Source organism: Anastrepha ludens, chromosome 2 (genome assembly GCF_028408465.1).
Source record: "Anastrepha ludens isolate Willacy chromosome 2, idAnaLude1.1, whole genome shotgun sequence".
Classification (NCBI taxonomy): Eukaryota; Metazoa; Arthropoda; class Insecta; order Diptera; family Tephritidae; genus Anastrepha; species Anastrepha ludens.
In genome coordinates, this window is record NC_071498.1 from 171,210,125 (window position 1) to 171,228,922 (window position 18,798).

General features: G+C 42.8%; 2 protein-coding genes across 2 annotated transcripts in view; one reads left to right on the forward strand and one right to left on the reverse strand.

Annotated features, from left to right (window-relative positions):
- The window catches only part of LOC128855858 (limbic system-associated membrane protein), a 122,652-nt gene that overhangs the window by 87,635 nt on the left and 16,219 nt on the right, over positions 1–18,798 (reverse strand). The window lies entirely within an intron of this gene.
- LOC128855861 (uncharacterized) lies at positions 2,946–3,821 on the forward strand. Its single transcript, XM_054091071.1, has one exon. The coding sequence runs from the start codon at positions 2,997–2,999 to the stop codon at positions 3,732–3,734; it is 738 nt and encodes a 245-aa protein (XP_053947046.1). The 5' UTR covers positions 2,946–2,996; the 3' UTR covers positions 3,735–3,821.

Sequence of the window (18,798 nt, forward strand, 5' to 3'; positions counted from 1 at the left end):
AGACAAAAAAATTCTAAAAGCGATATTTTAGTTTATTGCAAAAGTCCCACAAAATACATTCTTCCTCGTTTCGACGATGCAAATTTTTTAAAACGGTACTTACAAGCAACGACCACAGATGAACGTACGCTCACAAGCAAAGCTCGGCAACGACTAAAGCTGTACGAAAAATTAAAGAAGAACAATGAACGGAATTTATGATAAGCAGTTAAGTGCAATCGAGCGTCGTCGAAAGGACGAAGAATGCCCGTCTAAGGTTAAATAGGTGCAAATACATGCAAAACCTTTTACCTGGTGAAAAAAGTATGAATATGGAGATATAGGCGCACAGAGAGATAGAATTAGTTGGATTTTTATTCCAAATTTTCACTATATTATGAATATATGATTATTAAATTCTTTTTTATATATTAAAAATCTACATATAAAAAAGAATAATTAAAAAATTTTGTGTAAAACTTTTTTCTGCCTCTGGCATCTACTATGCACTAACAATACTATAAAAGAGCATTTCTGATTAACTTAACATAAAATTTTGTGTACACAACAACTCTTGCATGTAACAGCATAGATATAGACATAAACACACATGCATGTACAAGACGGCGCAAAATAAGTTCTGCTCTGTGATCACCCTAGATGTTAGAAAAGCTTTTAACTCGGCAAACTGGCCCAGCATCATTACGGCCCTCAAAGGTTTCAATGTACCAGCCTACCTTATCCGCATTATCAGCAGTTATCTAAGTGACCGCATTCTGCGATATGGAACTGAGAAAACATGGAGACACCGACCATCACCTTTCGCAGTTGCTCAACGGGCATGGCTGTTTTCAAGAATAACTACACCGTTTTAAGCTGGCAGCCAGCCCTTTCTGTCCAAACTGCCCGAATACTGACGAAAACGCAGAACACGTCCTGCTTTATTGCGACCGCTTTAGAGAGGAACGAGCTATACTGGAGCAAGCCCGTGGTCATCAACCGTCCTCCAGCACTCTCATAAGAGATATGTGCGCAACCAGCGGTAAGTGGGAGGTAGCGCAAACTTTCGCAGGTAAGATTATGATGCGACTTCGCCATATTGATTGGGAACGCAAATCGTTTCAGCAACAAAGAAGGCGGACAGTTTCTGATAAACCGATAATAAGCACAGACGTTTGAGTGAAATACTCAAAACAGTATCGTACAGAAGAAAAGACGGTAGTGAGCTAAAATAACACTACTGCAAGTTTTCCGATGTCACCTATAAACAACAATTGGGACTATCGACGGTGTATAGCCTTCATAAGCCTACAGGAGAGGAACCTGGACGCAGGTGCCTGTTGTGTCTTCTTGTGTTGTGACATAAACGCGGCTCTACCAAGAAGATATACTTTTGTGGTCCCAGGGTAGAATTAGCCGAGGTGGAGGATTGTTATATAGGGTGGGCCATGTAATATTTGCTTTTTGAATCGGCTATAAAAAAAAAACTAATCAATATTTTTGCAAACTTTTCTTTTATTTTGAAAATTGAACATTGTCATATATGAATGAAAAATAATATCGTTCAAATGACTGCCACGACTGGCTTTACAGTAGGCCATACGATCAACCCAATTTTTAAGCACATTTTCGATTGGTTGGGCTCCAATTTCATGAATGGCAACTTCGATTTCGTGTTTTAACCCGGCGAGCGTAAGGTTGGGTGAAATTCACCCAGCCTGTAATAAACCGTTTGATATTTTCTATTCCGTACGTCAAAATAAGTTGTGCGTCTGAGTAGCTGCGCGGGGGGAGGTAGGCATTCGTTGTGTTTCATGCCGCAGTTGACCGCCGACTGGCGAGGTGTTTAGATGTTGTCAAAGTTGCGGCCGGGTAAGTTTCACCCACCTTACGCTTCGTGTTACAAATTCGAGTAAATACTTTTTGTTTTATATTCGTTATATTTTAGTTTTTATTTTTTTTTTTTCAGCTAAATAATTAATATGTCATACGAAGAAACCCAAAGAAGATTATTGAGGGTTTTCGAAGCAGCTGATCAGGATGATTCTTGTGATGATTCTGGTAGTGACTTCGAAATTGATAATGTTGGCCAAAGAAGCTCTGAAAGTGATTCGGAACAAGAGGTAGGATTACCGAATGAGGAAGAAAACGAAGCTGAGGGATCTGAAGAACGTGAAAGCAATGATAACAGACCATATTTTACTGGAAAGAATGGTACAAAGTGGTTTAGTGTACCAGAAAGGTCTAACGTGCGTACGAGATCAGAAAACATTATAAGGGAAAGGCAGGGCGTAAAAGATATTGGCAAAAATGCAAAGACAGCTGTTGAATGTTGGAAACTCTTTCTTACTGATGAGATTTTGCAAGAAATATTGTTACATACAAATAGTCAAATAAATCTGAAGAGAACTGCTTGTGAAAATAGTCACGTAAAGAAATATATCATGGCAGACTTGTCATCGTCAGAATTAAAGGCTTTTATCGGTCTCTTGTATCTTGCAGGACAGTTCAAAGCAAATAAGCTGAATTTGAAGGATCTGTGGATAAGTGATGGATCAGGGGTTGAGATTTTTAGGACAACGATGACTTTGAAGAGATTTCAATTTATTCAAAACTGTTTACGGTTTGATGATAAGAATACTCGGAGCGAAAGAAAAGCTACTGATAATTTGGCTGCCATTCGTTCTTTTTTCGAGAAGTTCGTAGCAAATTGCCAAATTGTTTATACACCATCTGAGTATACAACTATAGATGAACAACTTCCATCGTTTCGAGGCCGTTGCAGTTTTCGCCAGTATATGCCCAATAAGCCAAACAAATATGGCTTGAAAATATATGCCTTGGTTGATGCAAAGTCGTTTTACGTCATCAATCTTGAAATTTACCCAGGAAAACAACCAACAGGCCCTTACGCTCTCAGTAACAAAGCTTATGATATTGTGGACAGACTTGTGGCTCCAATTTCCAAAACCAATCGCAATGTCACCTTTGATAACTGGTTTACCAGTTATCCGTTGATGTTACACTTATTGAAAGAACATCGTTTGACAAGCACAGGCACTGTTCGAAAAAATAAGCCCGAGATTCCAAGTCAGATGCTCCAAACGCGTAACCGAGAGATCCCCAGCACAGTGTTTGGATTTCAAAAGGATATATCTTTATTGTCCCATGTGCCAAAAAAAAACAAGGTTGTTTTGTTGATGTCAACATTACATCACGATGATAGCGTTGTTGCTGATACTAATGGCACACAAAAACCAGAAATGATTATTTTTTATAATCAGACCAAGGGAGGCGTTGATGTTGTAGATGAGCTGTGCACCAACTACGATGTTTCGCGAAACACAAAGCGCTGGCCAATGGTGATTTTCTATGCAGTTTTGAACATGGCTGGTATAAATAGCATAATAGTTTACAAGTCCAATAATAGTAGCAATTTGTCACGCCGAAATTTTCTCAGAGACCTGGGTATTGGATTGGTTTCAGAACATTTACAAAACAGAAAGGAAAATCAGCATTTACCCCGAGAGCTTCGCAAACGAATTCTGGACCAAGTGGATGAACCCTCACACTCACAACGACCTCCAAATAAAGTTCCTAAGCCTATCAGGAGATGTCAAATATGCCCTACTAAAAAAGATCGCAAGACTAAACACACTTGTTATAAATGCAATCGCTATTTATGTATGGAACATGCTGTTTTCACGTGTCAAGATTGCGCTCAAACTGAAGATGATTACGAGAACTCTGAATAACTATATAGTAAAAGTTTTGATCTCATATGTTTCCTAATTTTATAAGCTAGAAGTAAAAGCTATTCGTTTTGTTTTTTTTTAGTTTCTTTTTTTATAAAATTATAATACTAAGTGTTACACTTTGTTTAAATGAAAGAAAATATTTTTGTTAATTTCATAAATAAAGATTTAAAAATATTTGTTTGCTTTATTTTTCCTTCCCAATCAGTTCTTGGGTTATTACATAATTGTACTAGTAAATAAAAACATATAAAAATATTATGAACACATTAAAATATCTAGCTCAATATATGGGTTTGTTACACCCAGCTTACGCTCAATGTAATAAATATTAACCTTACGCTCGCCGGGTTAAAGCATCGGACGTCTCTGGATGGTTCGCATAGCATTTGTCCTTAACGGCTCCCCACAAAAAGTAGTCCGACGGGCTTAAATCACAGCTCCGAGTCGGCCAATTGATATCGGAATTTCGGCTGATTATTCGGTTTTCAAAAACGGTAGCCAAAAGTTCGAGTGTAACTTTGGCAGTGTGACAAGTTGCACCGTCCTGTTGAAACCAAATGTCGTCCATGTCATCCTCTTCAATTTTTGGAAACAACTCGTTGAGCATGTCACGGTAACGCTCGCCGTTTACTGTAACCGCGACTCCTCGCTCGTTTTCGAAAAAAATGGCCCAATGATGCCGCCAGACCAAAAACCGCTCCAAACAGTGACTCGTTGTGGATGCATTTGCTTCCCTACAGTAACGTGTGGATTTTCTGAGCCCCAAATCTGACCATTTTGCTTATTGACGTAGCCACCGATGTGAAAATCAGAAAAGAAGAAGAAGACTCACCACTTCGGAAATAGGTTTTCAATATTTCCCAATTTTGTTCAAGCGTATAGCGGCCCATTTCGTGAATGTCAAACCTTTAAGTAAATTATGAACACATTTCACATGTGATTTGTGTTACCATTCTAAAAAAAATAGGTGGTTAAAAAGCAATATGACCCACCCTGTATTATTACTGCTATATTTGGGTACATCTGGAGTAACACTGACGTTATAATTAGCTGCTGTAGATAAATTTTTTAATTCTGATGGTAAGCTGCTCGGCTCCGAAATTTCTTGATTTTGAGAAGGACAAAAACTTATCACTCAATTTTCTGAGGCTTCTGGACTTCCATTTATTCATCGCTAGCTTCCTATATCATTAGGTTTTCGACCTGTCTAGTATGGCTCACTAAAAATAGGTTTACGTAGATGTATGTGTATTGCTATAGGCAAAGCAAGATGTACTTCTTATTTTTTTATTACCCACCTCAACAAATGCCACAGAAAGAGAAAAAGGGGCCGCCCGCCGCTTAGATGGATTGACGGTGTAGAAAACGGCGCAGGCTTATTGAGATTTCGGGCATGGAAAACACAGGTACGAAACCAAGACAAGTGGACGCATATGCTACAGCAGGCGAAGACCAAACCCGGGTTGTCCAGCCAACAATGATGATGGTGAACAAAAAATATAGCTCAATCTCTTGAAAAAAAAATATTTTTGCCCAATACCCAGCCGAGTGCTGTACTGTGTTATGAATGCGTCTGAGGTTTATTTTTAAATAAAACTTTCCTGCCCACCTGTGTAATTATGTACTTTGTCTACCTTTTGCATTAGCGACGTTTTTTTTTTTGTTGTTTGCTACATTTAAGCCGCTTTCGCTTAGCAATACACGCGTAATCAGAGTATAGAAACCGCGTGAAAAAAAAAAATATCAGTGCAAAAGCAAAAGCGAACTATGAAAAGTTGCTGATGGGAAATTCCGTTGGCAAAGTAAACTTCAAATTAAGTACAATTAGCAGCAGCGCCCGAAGGAGTAAGTAAATAAATAAATGTATGCATAACTGTGTGTGTGTGTGTGCGTGTTGGTGCATGCTTACACTACCATTAACAAATGGCATGACAAGTGAAACAGCAATAAAATGTAATTAATCTACAATAATAAATCCCTGCTGGCGGTGTAATGAGGGTGCAGCTACTTGGCTGCCACCGAAGCGAGCATGAAGCCGGTCGTTAAGCTGCAGTAGAGAAAATAAAAATAATTTAAAAAATAGTAAAAAAAACTATTGAAAATGAGTTGAAATAAAATTTATAAAAAAAGAGGGGAAAAAATGAAGAGGAAGCCACACTACTGCGCGATTAAATATCATTAAAATCCAATTTATAACCAGGCAGCAGCGCATACAAGCGGAGCTGAGACGAGCAGGGTGGCGCTGAGTGGAAGTGGGTGGCGCTGAGTTCAACTGAGTGTAACGGAAAGCTACAAGGCGCGGCACAGTTGGTATTGTTGCATTGTTTTTACTAATTTGTGTTCCGCTTTTGTATGTTGTTGTTGCAATAGTTTCTTGTTTATTTGTTTTTAATTCTATTGCATGACTTCTTTTTGCCGTCCACCAGCAAATCGTATCAGCAATCAATCTGCGTTCGCTGTAAATAAAATGACACACAAACGCTTGCACACACACACACACACACGCGCGCACATAACAGATTGCAAGTGTCAACCGTCTTGGCACTGACGCTGTTGCTGTTGCTGTTGCTTTTACTGTTGCTCTCCCTGCTACTGTTGCTGGTGCCGGTACTGCTTGCGATTGCCGGTGCATGTTTTGCTAATGTCGGTGACGCCTGTCGCCTGTCGACTGTCGCCTGCCAGTTGACTGTTGATTTTTGCACTTAATTTCTTTTATTGGATTACCCATGTCCGGCAGCAAATAGCAATGAACGGCAACAACACTTTTTTCTTTGTTTTCTAATTTTTCTATTCAGCTCATCTATTTGCTTTGTACTTCAGCTGCCTGTCAGCGTGGTTGGTTTGCGCTCAAGTATCTGCTCTATAAATCTATAAACTCTTCATCTTCTTCTCGTATTTGCTGCTTTCCATTAGTGACCGCATTATTTCTCCCTTTTCTTTATGAACTTCTATTAAATTACCTGACTTTTTGTTCGCCACTCAATTTAACAACTTCTTTTATATTTCACCACTTCGCTTATTTCGCACACTTCACAAATTCTTATTACATTTTTCTGCAGCTTTTCTATTTCATGCGTGTTCTTGGCACCCGGCAACTGGCAATTGGCAACTGCACTTGAGAGGCTTGAGCGAGCGGCTGCACACACGCACACGCACAGGCGACTAAATTAATGCTCTTTTATTGTAAATACTCGTGTGTGTGTGTGTGTATGTGTGTGCGTTTGTACTCGTAGGTAATTAAATTCCAATTACTTTTATACTTCTTGATTGTATACATATTTTTTTTGTACTATACTTCCATAGAATCGACTGTTTTCCAAACGGAAGTTTTGCCATCCTGAAAGTAGCCGAATGGATAATCGAGAGAAGATGGAGCGGGATACAGATTGGAGTTTTCAGTGACAGTAAGGCTGCACTGAAGGACCTGGAGAACGCGAAGCAAACATCAAAGATTGTTCAAGAATGTAAGAAGAGGCTTAATTCTGTCGCAAGACAAAACAGGCTTGTACTTAAATGGGTTCCAGGACACTCCGGTGTTCAAGGAAACGAAATTGCCGCTGAATTGGCCAACCGTGGATCAGCGGTTCCCCCACAAGGGCCAAAGCCACTAATCGGAATCAGTTCCGCAGGAATCGAGAATTGAATCAGCGATTATGTAGGCAATCAACATAAAGTGCGATGGTCTGGTCTAGAACGCTGCAGTACTGCAAAGTGTTTTGTGACAAGTCCGAACAGAAAACAGTCAAACTTTCTACTAGAACTTAGAAGGAAAGATGTTCGGTTGAAGGTCGGTATTATTACAGGACACAACCCATGGGGTCAGCATGTGACCATCATTGGAATCAGTGAGGACCCGATGTGTTTGTCTTGCTTAGAGGAGGCGGTTAGCGCTGAGCACTTTCTCTGTGAGTGTCCTGCCTTTGCTAGTGCAAGGCTACGAGTTTTGGGTTCCGATGTCGTGAGAATGAGTAATATTCGTTCTCTAAAACTGGAGGATATTTACAGATTTGCCAACGAATCTGGAAAATTCTCACAGGACTAACTACCTCTGCCTCTGTCTCTGTCTCTGTCTATTATTTCCTATCTCTTTCTCTTATACTTTTCTCCTTCCCTCCTTGATTATTTGCCCCCTTTGCAGAGCTTTAAATACAATGGGCTTTTTGGGCTGAGTGTTATAAGAGCAACCAAATCTCCTGGTGCTCCTTAGCTCGACCTTTTCAAATTTCATTTCATTTCCATAGAATCCAACGTGCTAAGGCGGCGTACAGTAGGATTACCACTGCCAAGATCGACGCCTCAAAAATGATTTTTCTGAAACTAGGTTTCGCCGAATTGTTTTGATGAGACTCAGTTGAATAGGAAATTTAATTTCAATATGATTAACCTACTAAAATAAGTCACTGCAAGGCAGGAGGATAGAATATCGAATCGATTGAATTTCTTGTGCAGACGGAAGTGAAATGTAATATCGGTCAGTCCATAAGTTCGTGCGTATTTTACCCATAATTTCACTTTTGTACGATTTTTGCATACAAAAAACTATTCGCGGAATATAACGGAACTATTTATATTTTCTTTGAGATACTGTACATTCAACAAGTGATTTTAATCGCGGATAGAAGGACGTGTTGTTGAAAAATAAAATGGAATCTTCGAGCGCGTATAAGGGGCATATTTTGTATTTTTTTTTATAAAAGTGGTAAAAATGCAACAACTGCTCTTGCAGAAATAAACGCTGTTCACTGAGAGGACAAAAGTGGTTTTCCAGATTGCGAAGTGGTAACTGCGACGTGGAGCCGGTTCTACGTTACCGGAATGACTCGGGTTTTTATTCCCGACCAAGGGCTGCCGCCCCAGTATACTAGCCCTGTCTAGTGTACCGTATTTTACCCAAAATCTTTCGTCACAGGAGCAACTCATTGCAGCCAGTTTGCTCCAAATACTTCTCTTCCGGGCTGGCGTCGAACCCAACTCCGGACCTGAAGTATTCTACTGCTACATTTGCCACAAACGGCTCCACCCGAACTCCACCTCGGTTAGGTGTAACCAGTGCAACGGGTGGTGCCATCTTAAGACCTGCTCAGGCCTTAAGACACACAGGGAGTGGTCCACAAGGTATGTGGCCACGTGTTGCTCCCGCTCACAGGCGGTCCCCGCCTCCACGGCTACACTGCCCTCAGTGTCGGCACATCACACTGCCGCCACTAACAACACCTCAACGGTCAGGAGCCCCCAAGAGCAACACAACTCCCTCTCCAACCCACAACCCTCCTGCTCCTACCCCAGTGCGGGGACAAACCAGCAGCTCTTGGTCCCCCGCACAGTCTGCTCCGTGTGCCAGACCGTAGTTCCTCAGAACTTGACAACTGTCCAATGCAATTCTTGCAGTGGCTGGTGTCATTTTCGGAGGTGCTCCGGCCTGCACACCACCCGTGAGTGGACACGCGACTACGTTGCCCCCTGCTGCAGAGCTCTGCACCCGCAACCGCCCCCCGTGGCGCGGCCATCAGACAACATCAGGCCATTCCCCATTTTGCGGAACGCACAGCAGGACCAACGCAGACAACATCACGCATCCCTCACCCCCCGAATTACGACGACACTCCCGCGAAGCTTTAAGCTTCTGCAACTGAACTGCAACGGACTCACGAGCAAGATTGACGAGATAGTCAACTTCATGAGTCGGTTCGGAATCAAGATAGCTGCGGTCCAGGAGACAAAACTGCACGCTAGCTCCCCCCTGATTACCAGGGACGGCTATAATGTGCACCGAAAGGACCGCGAGCGAGACAACGGTGGTGGCCTAGCGTTCATAGTACACCATTCAGTGCAGTCAGTGCAGTATCGTCTTATTGATGAAGGCATCGACCGCAGGGACAGCACCTTAGAACGTCAAGGTATAGCTGTCCGGTCAGGCGATGCTGAGCTCGAAATTTACAATATTTACATACCCCCTGTCACCTGCTGCCCGGCAGGATATCTCCCCGATATTGGTGCGCTCATCAGGGGAGAAAACCGATTGGTAGTAGGTGACTTTAACGCGCATCACGATCTTTGGCATTCAAGCCTGCCAAATGATCGTAGGGGACAGCTATTGGCAGAGCAGATAGACGATTCGACGTTCAGCACTGTAAACGACGACGCCCCCACTAGGGTAGTGGGCAATTGTAGCAGCTCGCCTGATATAACAATTGCTAGCGCTGGACTGATAAATAGCATAACCTGGCGACCTATGCTATCGCTTGCATCAGACCACTTGCCCATTATCATCTCGATCGAGAGACCTGCCGATTTGGTTTCCGCGGATCACCGGTCATACATCAACTTCAACAAAGCTGATAGGACCAGATTCGCGGAATTTACTGAGAACATCTTGGCAGCCCTACCCACTCCCACCGATGTGCGCGCAGGCGAACGCGCATTCCGCAAGGCGATTACAGCCGCCGTGGCTCGCTTCATACCTGCTGGACGGATCCGGGAATTACGTCCCAATTTTCCAGCTGAAACGAGCGTGATCGCCTACGCCAGGCCGATCTCGGGGATCCTCGTATAAAGGATCTCAATTTGGAGATCCGGCAACTGGTCACCCAACATAAGCGGACCAAATGGGTAGAGCATCTGAAGTCCTGCAACTTCACCTCTGGTGTGAGCAAGCTCTGGTCCACCGTAAGGTCCCTGTCGAACCCGACAAAGCACAACGACAAGGTGGATATCACTTTCAACGGTCGTACTTCGTCGGACCCGAAGAGATGCGCGAGCTATTTTAGCCGGCAATTTATATTGCATCCTCCGGTCGACAGATCCAAACGTTGTGCCACCAGACGGCTGCACAAACTGCCCTACAACAGTGCACCGCTTGTTTTCACCAGTGACGAGGTTCAGGGGGCCATCAAACATATGAAACCATCTAAAGCCATTGGCCCCGACGGACTAAACATGCTGATGCTGAAAAAGCTGGGTCCATTAGGAGTAGAATACCTCACAAAGGTCTTCAACCTGTCCTTGGCCACTCTCATCATTCCTGATAAGTGGAAATTAGGGAGAGTGGTCCCACTGCTGAAGCCTGGGAAACCCGCCAACCAAGGGGAGTCTTATCGTCCGATAACTCTCCTTTCCCCAGTAGTGAAGACACTTGAAGCCCTTCTACTCCCACTCCTCACTGAACACCTGACTCCAGCCCCCCAACAGCATGATTTCCGTAGAGTGCACAGTACCACCACGGCACTCACCGTCAAAAACACCCAGGTAAACCACGGACTAAACCAAAACCACCCCTGCGAGAGGACTGTCCTAGTAGCGTTGGACCTACAAAGGCTTTCGACACAGTCAGCCACGCCACGCTACTAGATGACATTTTACAGTCGACACTCTTCCTCAACTACGTGGACGAGATCCAGGACAAAACGGACAGACCACTCCAGGATGAGACAGTATACAGACAAGCAATTAACGACATTCATCGAGACCCTTACCACCTTCTTAAGCTCCCGACCCCTGAATGCCGGTATCGGAGTCCAACCACCACCTATCGCAGACGAAGAGCTCCAGCTTCCTCGAGAGTCCCGCGTAATCTTAGCACAACTACGTTCTGGATATTGTAGCAGGTGTGAAGGTACCCCGCACGACACTAACCACCTCTTCACATGCCCCATCAAACCTACACATCTAACACCTCTCTCCCTCTGGACCCAACCCGTCGAAACTGCCAGTTTCCTGGGCCTACTGTTAGATGAGCTAGACGAAGACGACCGGTAATCTACACTACACTGACAGGGCGAAGATGCACCGCGCTGGTCGTCCTGAAGTCTTTAACTCCGACGCCTTGCTCGAACTCGTGGAAGCTGAACCAAATTTGACAGTCGATATGATAGCTCAGCGGTTGAATTCATTGCATGGAATAGTTCAAAGGCACCTGGTTCAGTTGGGAAATGTTTCAAGGCTGGGAAAACGGGTTCCGCGTATCGAAGCGTATTTTGGCTCCAAGGACAAATAATGTTTTGAGCAAGGAATTAAAAATTTGCTTAGACATTGGGAAGACATTGTAAACAATGAAGGAAAATATATTATTGATTAATAAATACTTTAAACATCTTTTTTATTAATTTTAAAACCACCTTTAAAAAACGCACGAACTTATGGACTGACCTGATATGTGGCCAACGCATTGTTCTTAAGTATTTTTCTACAGCTGTAATTTACCTTGCGTTAGATCAGCGCATGCCGGATATTTGCAAGTAAATAAATAAATACATTTTATGTATGTATGTGTGTTCAAAGTGAAATATAAAGTCCTTACTCTAGTCTAAAAACCATATTTCAAAATTATATTCGAAATTAAATTCTGTTTGAAAATTGTACCTACGTATGTAAGCATGCCATATTCTGCAAGTTCAGTAACAAAAGTCAATACTTGAAGCACAGACACATTTATGAGTATACGAAGACAGAACAAACAAATGTTACTAATACACTTCAACCACAAATTCTGTTATGATAGCTTAGAATATTTGATCGATTGCATTAACTACGAAATATAAATTTTATCAAAATCAAGCATTCAAATCTCAACGCAAAATACACACACATACACATGCATATATAACACATCTATGTGCATTCATAAGTTCCAAAGTTGCAATTTATGCATTATTTATTTGCATGCAATCTCGCTTTGCTAAGACGGCCGGATGTACGGGATTTGTGGCTAATTTCGTATGCTTCTTTCAGACGTACATACATACATATGTACATACTTATTTTGATGAGTCTTAAGGGACTTGCATAACATGAACTCTGTAGGAAATGCAGCTGCTTTGCTTCGGGTGAATTGAGAAATTATTGGTTTCCCTTTGAAAGCAACTCATGAACCAGGAAGTTCCAATTATACGCAGGAATAGTTGTGAATTAGACAAATTATAACTGTATAATCTGGAGGATGGTTCCATGTGTAGAAGTCCACGCAAGTGGGGAAAGTTACTGATCGCCATTCACTTGGGAGTGGCCAGGACGATTCTTCTACATATGGTTCAAGCAGCTTACAACGGCCGGGATTAGCCCACGTATCCTCTGGGTAGCTTCCGAACACCCGTTCGGGAGTGAGCTAACGTGAGAAGGCGAAACATTCCAGGATAGCTGGTTGTGCGCTGGGTTTGGGACCCGCCACTTAAAAATCCCCCCCAATGAAAAGAACTGCAAAGCCTCGGATGAGAACTGCCTTTACTGATGACGACCCCTGCAAACGAAATAAGGAATATGATTTGAGGGCATGCACCTGGAATGTCCGGTCCCTTAATGGGGAAGGTGCCTCTGCCCGGCTGGTTGATGTCCTCGTGAGAGTAAAGGCTGACATCACTGCCATCCAAGAGATGCGATGGACGGGGCAAGGAAAGAAAACCATAGGACCTTGCGACGTCTACTACAGCTGCCATGTAAAGGAGCGCAAATTCGGTGTCGGATTTGTTGTGGGAGAGAGACTTCGTCGCCAAGTACTGTCATTCACTCCGGTGGACGAGCGTCTCGCAACAATCCGCATCAAAGCGCGTTTTTTTAACATATCGCTAATTTGCGCCCACGCCCCGACGGAAGAGAAGGACGATGCGACCAAAGACTCCTTCTATGAGCGCTTGGAACGGTCCTATGAGCGCTGCCCCCGCCACGACATAAAAATCGTGCTTGGCGACTTCAACGCCAGGGTGGGCAAGGAGGGAATTTTTGGTCCCACAGTCGGAAAATTCAGCCTGCACAACGAAACATCCGGTAACGGACAGAGGCAGATCGACTTCGCCGGGGCCCGAAACATGGTAGTCTGCAGCACCAGATTCCAGCATAAAAAAATCCACCAAGCTACCTGGCTGTCTCCTGATCGAAAAACGCGAAACCAGATCGATCATGTTGTGATAGATGGAAGACACGCTTCTAGTGTATTAGATGTACGTACGATCCGAGGACCCAACATCGACTCGGATCATTACCTTGTTGCAGCCAAGCTGCGAACCCGCCTCTGTGCAGCAATAAACGTACATCTACCTGCGCAAAGAATGTTCGACATCGAAAAGCTGCAATCACAACAGACAGCCAGAAGATTCGCCACTCGACTCTCACTCCTGCTCTCGGAGAGCACTGCCCAACAAACCGGCAAGCGCGAGCAATGTAGCAACATTTCTCGTTCCCTACGTACCGCCGCCGAAGAAGAAATCGGATTCCGGCGAGCCCGAAAAAACAATTGGTACGACGAGGAATGTCATGCTGCCGCAGAAAGAAAGGATGCTGCCTATAGAGCCACGCTGCGATCGGGCGCAACGCGAGCCATGTGGGATCGCTACAGAGAGTTGAAAAAGGAAGAGAGACGTATTATCCGACAGAAGAAACGAGAGGCCGAAATACGTGAGTGCGAGGAGCTTGAGATGCTGGCCAATAGGAACAACGCCCGAAAATTCTACCAGAAAGTTAGGCGGCTTACAGAAGGTTTTAAGACCGGGGCGTTTTCCTGTAAGAACAAAGACGGCGATCTGGTGACTGACGTACAGAGCAATCTCAAATTATGGAGGGAACACTTCTCGAACCTGTTAAACGGGGACAGCTGCGCATGTCATAGAGAATGTGAAGATCCCGATACCCCAATCGTTGACGACGGAATTGTCGTTCCGTTACCCGACCATGACGAGGTGAGAATAGCAATATCACGGCTAAAGAACAACAAAGCCGCGGGCGCCGACGGACTGCCGGCTGAGCTATTCAAACATGGCGGCGAGGAGCTGGGAAGGTGCATGCATCAGCTCCTATGCAAAATATGGTCGAATGAAAGCATGCCTGCCGATTGAAATTTAAGAGTGCTCTGCCTAATCCATAAGAAGGGCGACCCTGCAATCTGTGCCAATTACCGCGGGATTAGTCTTCCAAATATCGCCTATAAGGTTCTAGCGAGCGTATTGTGTGAAAGGCTGAAGGCCACCGTCAACCAACTGATTGAACCTTATCAGTGTGGCTTCAGACCTGGAAAGTCTACCATCGACCAAATATTCTCAATACGCCAAATCTTGGAAAAGACCCATGAAAGGAGAATCGACACACACCATCTTTTCGTCGACTTCAAAGCTGCATTCGACAGTACGGAAAGGAGTTACCTGTATGCCGCTATGTCTGAATTTGGTATCCCTGCAAAACTAATACGGCTGTGTAAGATGACGTTGTTCAATACCAGCAGCACCGTCAGAATTGGGAAGGACCTCTCCGAGCCGTTTGATACAAAACGAGGTTTCAGACAGGGTGACTCGCTGTCGTGTGACTTCTTTAACCTGATGTTGGAGAGCATCGTACGAGCCGCAGAACTTAATCGCTCAGGCACAATTTTTTATAAGAGCGTACAATTGCTGGCGTACGCCGATGATATTGACATCATCGGCCTTAACAACCGTGCTGTTAGTTCTGCCTTCTCCAAACTGGATAAAGAGGCAAAGCGAATGGGTTTGGTGGTGAACGAGGACAAAACGAAGTACCTCCTGTCTTCAAACAAACAGTCGGCGCACTCGCGTATCGGCACCCACGTCACTGTAGACAGTTATAATTTTGAGGTTGTAAAAGACTTCGTTTATTTAGGAACCAGCATTAACACCAATAACAATGTCAGCCTTGAAATCCAACGTAGAATCTCTCTTGCCAACAAGTGCTACTTTGGACTAAGTAGGCAACTGAGCAGTAAAGTCCTCTCTCGACGAACAAAACTAACACTCTACAAGACTCTCATCATGCCCGTCCTAACGTATGGCGCAGAAGCTTGGACGATGACAACATCCGATGAAGCGACGGTTGGAGTGTTCGAGAGAAAGATTCTGCGTAAGATTTTTGGACCTTTGCACGTTGGCAACGGCGAATATCGCAGACGATGGAACGATGAGCTGTATGAGCTTTACGACGACATAGACATAGCGCAGCGAATAAAGATCCAGTGGCTTCGTTGGCTGGGTCATGTCGTCCGAATGGATACAAACGCTCCGGCTTTGAAAGTATTCGATGCGGTACCAGCTGGTGGTAGTAGAGGAAGAGGAAGGCCTCCTCTGCGTTGGAAAGATCAGGTGGAGAAGGACTTGGCTTCACTTGGTGTGTCCAATTGGCGCCGGTTAGCACGAGAAAGAAACGACTGGCGCGCTTTGTTAAACTCGGCCAAAATCGCGTAAGCGGTTATCGCGCCAATTAAGAAGAAGAAGAACTGTATAATCTTTCCTTCGCTGGTTTCTCGCGCTCGCAGTAGTTTATGAAGTCGAATTGAGATCAGCCGTTTAGGCATTCTGCGATCAATAACTGGTGGAGACAAACTAATCCATGCGTTTTAGTTTTTTTATAATAATGCAGTCTGTGTCAGAAGAAAAAAAATGGTTTTTTTCTTGTAATTTTCTGCTTTTTGCTGCGTAATAGTCCCACTCAAGGGCTACTACGCCAGTGCTAACTCAGGTTAGTGTCGTTCGAAACTTTCCCGTGAGCGCAACCAAACAAAAATGAGTGAGAAGTATGCGAAGCATTTCGAGGCGGTATTTTTATACACGCTTTCAAAAGGGCCGAAATTATCTTACGCCGCGGCTGCAAAAGTAATTAAAAAAGTTTGTTGCGATTTGGAACCAGCGGTATAAGGTGTACAAAAATGTTCATGAGTTTTCTGGGCGCGGCTTGAAGCGAGTGACGACAAAAAAGCAGGATAAAGATATCGTCCAACTTTTAAGCGAAACCCTTCTTTGCAACTGCGCCAAGCACGCACAATTCCTGCTAAAAAGGGAATAGATGTGAGTATCAACACCATCGAACGTCGACCGAAGGCGGCGAACATATCCTACCGTTTCACACTATCAAAACCACTGCTCTCAGAAAAACCCATTGAGAAACAACAAAACAAGAAAATGGAGTCACAGTATTGGACTGGCCTTTCCAGTCCTCATTGAAAATGTGTGGAGAATCATGAAAACGCATCTTGGCGGAATAACAGTCCATGATTTAAAGCAACTCGTGCGTCAAATTCGCAAAATCTGGTCCTCTGTCGACGAGCTACGCAGAAAAGCTGGTTCAAGGCATGAAAAAGATGCCAGGCTATACTCGAGAACGATGAAGACTACATGGCTAATTGAGTAATTGCAACTCGTAGTTTGTACATACCCTGATGCAATCACGTTCGTATACTGCAGCTGCTTCTATTCCAACTTATCCAAAGTTGACGTCGTTATATGCAATAAATGACCAGCCTGTGTAGGTATCCCGTAGCTATCATACCCCTACAAGACAGCTGACTATCATATAAGGACTCCTATTATCATCATCACTATCCTCATCCAACTACACATTTTCGTTCTAGCCACGGGAAAGTTCTGATAGTTTCCTTTTGTCGGTGTGATATTCTTACTCTCTTTTACCAATAGCAATTTCTTATAACTGAAAAATATATCTACTATGCTCTAAAGGCAAGACAACTAATCATTTTTATTCTTACAAAAAAATAACTACTGAGAACTAAACTCCTCATTGTCGTGATCACAAACTTCTCAGCACTAATAATCATACTTCTAATTTTTGTTATCAAAAAGTAATCAGCACTGCTGGGCCAAACTACTCATTTTCAATATCAAAAAGTAATCAGCACTGATGGGCCAAACTCCTCTTTTTCGTTATCAAAATGTAATCAGCACTGATGGGCAAAGCTACTCATTTTCGTTATCAACAAGTAATCAGCACAGATGACACAAACTCCTAATTTTCGTAGTAAAAAGTAATCAGCACTGATGACACAAACTCCTCATTTTCGTTAAAATCGTTAAAAAGTAATTAGCACTGATGACACAAACTCCTCATTTTCGTACTAAAAAGTAATCAGCACTGATGACACAAACTCCTTACTTTCGTTAAAATTATTAAAAAGCACTGATGACGAAAACTACTCATTTTCGTTGAAATTGTTAAAAAGTAATCACAACTGATGACGAAAACTCCTCATTTTCGTTATCATAAAATGTTTTATTTAGAAATATACAAAATTATATTAATATTTTTTTGTATTTATTAAAAAACTCTTACATATCAATTCGGTGTTTCATCCACGGAGATTCAAACTCACGAATTTTCAAATATCAGCCAAGCACCGATTCATTCGGCTATGGCGACCATACAACAAACACAGCCAAATTTCACACTAGAACTTTTTTCAGAGCAGCCACTTTAGAAGCATACAAATGAGTTGCCTTGGCGTTTAAAGTACAATAGATATATTTTTCACTTATATGAAATTGCTATTGGTAGAAGAGAGATAGAATTCACACCGAACAGGGGAAGAGAATATCAAATGAAATATGATTAGATAATGATTACCCCATTAAAAAATGTTGTATCATATATGCCATTCTGATAATGCGCTTGTATTAGAGACTAATAAAATACTTGTAAATGTGTTGGAAGGATTTATTCCACACAATAATACCAACACATAAACTTACATGCTGGTATAGCTTTTCACTACTCTCCTTATTACGGTATTTGTGCTGCTGCACATGGCTAATTATTTCATTATAAATGTCAATCAGAGGCTTTAGATGATAGCAATAACGGATTCAATGCCGCTCTCACTAATATTCAATGCATTTGTCCTCTTTCATTTTCTCTTTCGATTCCCCATTTGCGGTTAGTCAATAGCTCTGCAATGTATGAGCGTTCTCATTGATGTCGTTTTTGTTACTTTACCAACGCATACAACCGCAAATTTCATTCAAATATCAGAAATCTAATATCACCTGCCAATGACACATTTTCGCATTACCAGCAACAAAACATATGTATGTATGTATGTATATATGTATGTACGCTGGAGTGATAGCAACAATCTATGCTTTTACCAACAACACTAGCAGCAACCAACAAAGTCGCTCTAGAAATGCTCATCAAAATTATCTGTAGTCTATTAGTTATGTAGGTTATAAAGCAGAGGAGTGTACACATTGAATACAACAACAAAATGTATACTCAAGTATGAAAGCTGCAGTGAGCGATGCAGTGGTTGAGTGTGTGATGTGAGAGGACACATCAATAGATG

Coding starts and splice junctions, on each gene's coding strand:
- LOC128855861 (XM_054091071.1), top strand. CDS start 2,997: ATGTTACACTTATTGAAAGAACATCGTTTGACAAGCACAGGCACTGTT.